This window comes from Notamacropus eugenii, chromosome 2 (genome assembly GCF_028372415.1).
Source record: "Notamacropus eugenii isolate mMacEug1 chromosome 2, mMacEug1.pri_v2, whole genome shotgun sequence".
In the NCBI taxonomy this organism is placed as follows: Eukaryota; Metazoa; Chordata; class Mammalia; order Diprotodontia; family Macropodidae; genus Notamacropus; species Notamacropus eugenii.
In genome coordinates this window covers 71,999,223-72,006,078 of record NC_092873.1, presented here as the reverse complement: position 1 = coordinate 72,006,078, position 6,856 = coordinate 71,999,223, and the positions used below count along the sequence as shown (strand labels likewise).

At 39.5% G+C, this 6,856-nt stretch overlaps 1 protein-coding gene across 1 annotated transcript in view; it reads left to right on the top strand.

Moving 5' to 3' along the window:
* The first annotated feature begins 340 nt into the window (after positions 1 to 340).
* FOXK2 (forkhead box K2) overlaps positions 341 to 6,856 on the top strand; it is a 112,635-nt gene continuing 106,119 nt past the window's right edge. Inside the window, exon 1 of the mRNA XM_072640901.1 lies at positions 341 to 950. Within this exon, the coding sequence (XP_072497002.1) occupies positions 469 to 950 (482 nt within the window). The 5' untranslated portion in view covers positions 341 to 468. The remainder of the gene's footprint in view (positions 951 to 6,856) is intronic.

Genomic DNA, 6,856 nt, shown 5'->3' with positions numbered 1-6,856 from the left:
CCCAAAGCCTAGCTTTTGGGGGGGGAGGGGGGGGGGGGGGCGCCCTACAACCGAACCTGATGGCCGATGTTCCCTGCCATAGGCTCGTCGTCGATAGCCCCATTGCCGTGCTGCATTCCTAATGGGGAGCAATGGCTGTCAGTCACCGGCCCAGAGGGGCGGGACGCCAGCGCTGCCAAGCTGAGTTGAGCCTTTCACTTCGCTTCCCTCCCCCCTTTCTCCCCTTCGCCGCCTCCCCCTCCCCCCTTACCTTCTCACTAGTTCTCTCATCTAATCCTCCCCTCTCCCCCTCCCTCTCCCCCTCCCCTCCCCCTCCCCTTGGTGTGTGCAGCCTCTGTGGCCGGCTGAGTCCGAGCACCAGCGCTGCCTCCGCCCGTGGGCTTCGACCCAGGGGCCTCGAGGCTCCTCGCTCTCGCTCGCCCGGCTCCGGGCAGCCTCGTTCCTCGCTCCCACCTTCCAGGCCCCGGGATGGCGGCGGCGATGCTCTCCGGCACAGGTTCGGCGCCCCCGCCCGGGTCCGGCGGTGGCGGCGATGGTGACGGCGGTGGCGGCTGTAGAGGGTCCCCGCCGGGGGACTGGGCCGTGGCCCGGTTGGAGGGCCGCGAGTTCGAGTATCTGATGAAGAAGCGGTCGGTGACGATCGGGCGGAATTCGTCGCAGGGCTCCGTAGATGTGAGCATGGGCCACTCGAGCTTCATTTCCCGGCGCCACCTTGAGATCTTCACTCCCCCGGGCGGCAGCCCGACCCCCGTGGCCTCCGGTGCGGAGGAGCCACCCTCTCAGCCCCAGCTGCCCCAGCCGCCCCCGCCGCCCCCACCTTCGCAGCACAGCCCGGCCGAGGACCCCGGCACGGGCGGAGACTTCTACCTGCGCTGCCTCGGCAAGAACGGCGTCTTCGTGGACGGCGTGTTCCAGAGGCGGGGGGCCCCCCCGCTGCAGCTTCCCCGAGTGTGAGTAGCCCAGCCGGCGATCCAGGGCGCCTGCTCCCCGCGAACCCACAAACTTCCTCGCTCCTCTTTATTCGCGTCTGCTCACCCCAACATTCCCCATCCTTCCTTGGTGACTTCCTTCTGTAGTGATCAGTCCTCCTTTCTCTGCTGCACCCCTCCTGCGGGGCTTCTCTGGGAGCCCAGGCTGCCGTCTGGGGCTTATCCCTCCCCCCCACCCTTCCAGCAGTAGTAAGGACTCCCCAGCTGGACGTAAGGGTGAGGTAGGAACCGGGATGCTGTAGAGAAGGGGGCAGCTCTGGGTTTCAAATGAATTGCACTTTCCCCAAGAGATGCAGCCATCTCCCGTGCTGCCTGGGAGGGCGCTTTTGGAGTGGTTTGCGTGTTGATTGCTGCATGCCTTACTGTCTTCCAGTGAATGGAGTATTTATTGTCACTGAACAGCCCCACCAGCTCGCCATGATCATTTCTAATTTCCTTGGTGTGTAGTACAGGTCATGCTTCTACATTAGCACCCAGTGGGTTTGCCTTTTTGCTGTAGCTTTGCCGTATAGACTGCTTTTCCAACATTCAGTTCTCATGTTTCTGGTATGCCAAGTTTAGTTCTCTGCTGTCAGGTGCTGTCCAGGGTGTTTTGTTTTGTTTTTAATGTAAACCTCAGTTAGTACTGTTTATATTTTTAGCACTAAAATCATTGGTAAACTGTTCATGTCCATCCTTGATTTTTGTTAAATGGGCTAATATGGGTATTACACAACACCTCTTGATAGTTTTGCATCTTTTTTCTGCAAATATTTAATCTTCTCTGGAAGCTATGGAAAATCTTATAATAGGTAGTACTCTTGTCATCATTGGCGAGAGGGAAATTAGTATTATCTTAATGATAACTGCTTAATAATAGTGAACATTTTTAAAATTTGCATGGGACTAACTTCACACAGTATTTTCCAATAGCCTGTGTTCAAAAGCGCTTGAAACAAGTTTATGCCTTCAACCTCAAAATTTAGATGCCTTTAACATTTTTTAAAGGCATTAATTTAGACATTTTAGTGGTAGATAATTTAAATTTTTGAATGATGGAAAAGTATTGATTTTAAAGTGTCAAGTACCTCAGTCATGATAGTCAATGCAATAGTACTAAAATCAACTTTTCTTCATACTGTGATTTTTGTAGGTTAATATTTATTTGGTTCGAACTTGCTCTCTAGGAAATGCTAATTATTCCTAAAGGGACTGTTTACAGAGCATTGTATTTGTAGTTATTATTTATATGCTGAATTATTTCTGCCTTATTTAGTGAAAAAAAAGTCTTGATTATTTGATTTTTCCCCCCAAGTTACTGTTTAAGGATGTAGGAGGCATGTGCTCATTAAAAAACAAAACAACTGATAGTAAGTGCTTTAGAATGCTCTTCTCAATAATAAATTTACCATTGTACTGTTTCCTGGTTTGCAAATAGATGATAATATCTTATGACAATTTTTCATTAACAAATATCTTTGTTCTCTGTGAAGGTTTTAAATTGTGATTTTTAAATAATTCTCTTGAATTTGTCATCTCACTCCAGAAGTCTTGTAGAGGGAGAAAATGTTTGCCTTGAATGAATTCTAATAATGGTTTATTTATGTAGTCAAAAGAGAATCTTTTATTATATAGCAGGCCTGAGTTTGAAATGATTTTTGAGTGGTGTATTGGATTGGAAGTTCTGTATTCCATAACCTTTATTTTCAGCATTTGAAAATCTGCTAAATACCTCTTAGCTGGGTCAAATAAGACAAAATTAAAGCAATTTGAAAGGGGCTTTAGTAATTCTGTTCTTATCAGAAATCATAATTTAGGAAAACATTGGGTTATTTGCAATGTAGAAGAGAATAAATGCAAGATTTAGTGATGTCAGTTCCTGTCTGTCTTAATTCCTTAACATTCTGTGATAATCTCTGTAAGTAAAATCGTTAGTATTTGTTTTTGAAAAGAAACTTCTTTGCTCAAGAGATGAATCATGCCAATTTAATATGATAGTTGCAATCAAAGGTCAGAGGACAAAATTTAGTAGTATTAGTAGTGGGCTAAGTAGTTTTGTTGATTCCAGACAATAGGGAAGGGTAGATGATTATCAAAATCCTTGTCTTCAATTTAACTTAAGGATTTAATTTGATGTTACATATTCCTTTCAGAAACTAAAAGTAAGCCTAACTCAAAACACAGTTATTTGAGACAATTAGCAAATTCTTAATTATGCTTAAAGCATGTTTCTGATTTTTCTACTTGTGACTGATTAAGTACTGAATTTGAGTGCAAATAAGTAAATTCAAAGTACAGTTCAAGTGCAATTTAATTTAGAATCTACATTTAAATTCCTGTGAATGTAGAAAAAAACAATCTCATACACACATATACATACACAGTTTAAAAATATACTTGTAGTTTAAGCCTTAACTATAGTTTTTTCTTATATAGTGTTTATAGTTGAACATGCCATATTGACAAATTTGGGGAGAGGGATAGAGAACAGGATATTGTAAGATGGTTATTGTTTATATTTTAAACTTGGCTGTAATAGTATTTGAACACAAATCAAGTTTTTTCTATTATGCTAATTCCATTTGGTTGACTTAACAACTTTGTTTCCAAAGCAGAGTTGACATTAATGCAAGTACAATGACTGGTAAACCAAAGTGGGATAGGATTGTGAGGGAATGGTTAAATTAAAACTTCTGAGTGAATTTTTTTTTCGTGAGGGGAGCAGGATAGATAGTATTCCTATAGTCTTTTTTTAAAGATTATCTATTTTGGCTGGGTGGCTTTTGGGGGTATAGCTCTGTCCTCTATGCTGTAGCCAATATTTTTTAAAGCCTCTTTGTAGTCAGAAAATTTATAATTTAGACAGGAAAACTACTAACCTAACTATCTGGTCTTTAAAATAAACTTCAGAGTGACATGAAGTTATGCTTTACGACTATTAATTTGGATAAGGTGTATAAATTTTTTTTTGTCATTTTGATAGTATTTTTAGCCAAATCAAGTCTCAAAGACTGAGTACCAAGTCATAAAGGGGTTGTGGTTGGAGTACCCACATTGAATAAATCGTAGATCCTGCAAGTACTGAAGAAGGTAATAAAGTAAATATAATATATTGAATAATATTCCTTAAAATTAAGCTTACAAGAATTTAAATTTACTAGACCATAAATTACTTAATCATTAAATAGAAAGATTGAGTTTGCTTTCAAGAGCTACGTTTCACCATAGGAAAGGCTAAATTTTTTGTTGTTTACTTGGAAAACTGATACTGCTGTTGGTGCTGAAATAGTTGCTTGTCAATGTTCCAGTGTTTAGATCAGTAATAAAAATGTCTAACTTCTATGACATTATCTTTTAACTTGTAAATTAAATGGTGGGAGTCTAACTTTTAAATAATTCCATACTATTAGTTTTCTACCTTGTTTAGGGAACAGAAGGAATGAAAGAATCCTTGATTTCTGTATGAAGGGAAAAGTTTTTATTTTTTGAGGAGTGTGATCGGCCTTTTTTTTTTTTTACTTAAACAGATAGTTCTTGCGTTTTGTGGACATCCGGCAGACATCTACTAATTTACATATTGTAGGGGTCTGCCTTCAAAGGGAGGGGGCTACCACGTCATTCAAAAATACATGATGGCAGGGACAGAGAAGTGAGAGCAGGAGGAGGAATATGGGGTGGGGCCAGCCATATGAAAGTTGGACAGAGACAGAGACACAGACAAGAGGGGACAGGCTACAGACAGGATATCGGACACAAGATGGACAGGGCAGGTGGGCAGAGAGGGCAAAGGTCTCCCTCGGTGCTAGGAGTCTCAGCCAGCGCTGGGGAACCTGTGGCCTCAAGGCTACATGTAGCCTTCTAGGTCTTTGGGTGAAACCTTTTGACTGAGTCCAAGATTTACAGAACTAATCCTTTTATTAAGGGGATTTGTTCTGTGAGTGAAGTTTGGATTTAGTCAAAGGGTCACACTTAAGGATCTAGAAGGCTACATGTGGCCCCAAGGCTATAGGTTCCCCACCCCTGTGACTCAATCCAAGCCCCTGATCCAAAGTGAGCCATTATTCTGCTTTCACTTGGAAGATTTTTTTTTTTTTGATGAGTGATGGGAGGCTGTGAAGCTCCCAGCTGAGGAGCTGGAAGGGAAGGAGAGCACAGTACTACACACATTAAAGTTAAATAAATATTTTTTTGGAATGAAGATTTCTTTCAGAAGTATTTACTTAAAGTCAAATTTGCATAACTTGAATTTACTTAAAGTGAGAATTATCTGTATTGTGATTTGGTATCTTTGTTGTTTTTACAATCTGAGCCTGTATAAACTTTCAAATTACTACAAGGTAATAATTTTTCACAAAAATAAGAGCAAATATGATAAACTTTTCTGTAAGGATGCTTATGAAAATGAGATATAATATGACATTACTTAGTTCAGTTATGTTGCATTTCACCACTTCAAAGATGATTTAAAAATGTGATTAATGAACTTATGCTTTATTTGCATGAAGTTTCATTTAAATAATTTGTACAAAAAATTGACCTAAAAACTTTGAATGCTTACTGTTTAGCATTTGAATTGTGACTAGTTGTTTTTAGATCAACAAACATATGATGTTCAGTTAATGGAAAAATAAAATGATGTTTCACTGGAATGCCTTGTGACTTAAAATTTTTGCAGTTTTGGGTTCCTCTGGAAATTACCTTTATTGTAGTCTTAGGCACATTTCTGATCATAGCCACAATTTGAGGTACAAATAAGTATGAATTACTTGACAAAGTAAAATAATTATTTGATTTATACAATAAGTATAACTTATAACTTTTTACATCTTAAAAATTTTCTTAATTAAAAAAACTGCAGTCGCTTGTTTTTATTGGATTTGGCATTGAGTTCACAGGATTTTGATACTGTTTTTATTATGAAACCATAATTCTTTCATATTGGATATTAAGCTTGCCTTTAACAAACAATTCATTTTTCTAAGCCTTCCCTTTATTATATCCCATTTTCTATGAGTGAGCTCTCAGGCCATTGAAGAATGTTTATCTTCCTCTCTTAGATACATTACTTTTGGTGACATCTCATAAGTATAGTGCTGTGTTGCAGTATCCTATCTTTATTTGGTAATTTCTGTGATTCTAAAAGAAGTCTGTCTCTCAATATATTAATATATATTTACAAGAGTTCATCAAAAGAGGCAAGACTTCCAGGCCCACTGGAAGTAAAAAGAAAATCCTCAAAACATTTTTTGGGTGGATTTTTTAAAAATACAGTGTAAATGCTCAAATCTTACATCTTAATTACTGTACTTCTCTGACAGTGGTTATGATACAGCCTTCAATGAAAAAATGAGTTTAATTAGTAAAAGTTACTTTTTCCAGTCTTTAGCATTCCATCTTCATCTTGTCCATGAAAAGTATTTTCTCTTTATAGCAATATATAGCAGCTTTTTAAAAAAACTTATCACAGTTCTTCCAACCTCAAGAAGCTCTGAGGGCAGAAACCATGTTTTATATCTCCCACTAATTGTATATTTCTCTGTTGTGTTCATGAAGTGAATGAGCCATGTTTAGGACATTCTTAAAAATAAAATAAAATATACTAATCTGTTCCAACATTTATCCTTTCTTTTCTCTTTTTTTTGTTGATAATGTATGCTGATTCTTCTAACTTTTAAGTTGTGAATAGATTGACAACAAACTTAAAGATGAGCACTTTAGATTTTTATTCAAAAGCTGACTTACAGAATAAAGTATAGAGAGACTAGCTTTGGAGTCCTGGAGACCTGGGTTCAAACTCCACCTCTGATGACATGTGGGTTCTGTGATTCTGGACAAGCCTCTTGATTTCTTAGTTATCCCCCTCTCCCCCAAGCAACTGTCTAAGACTG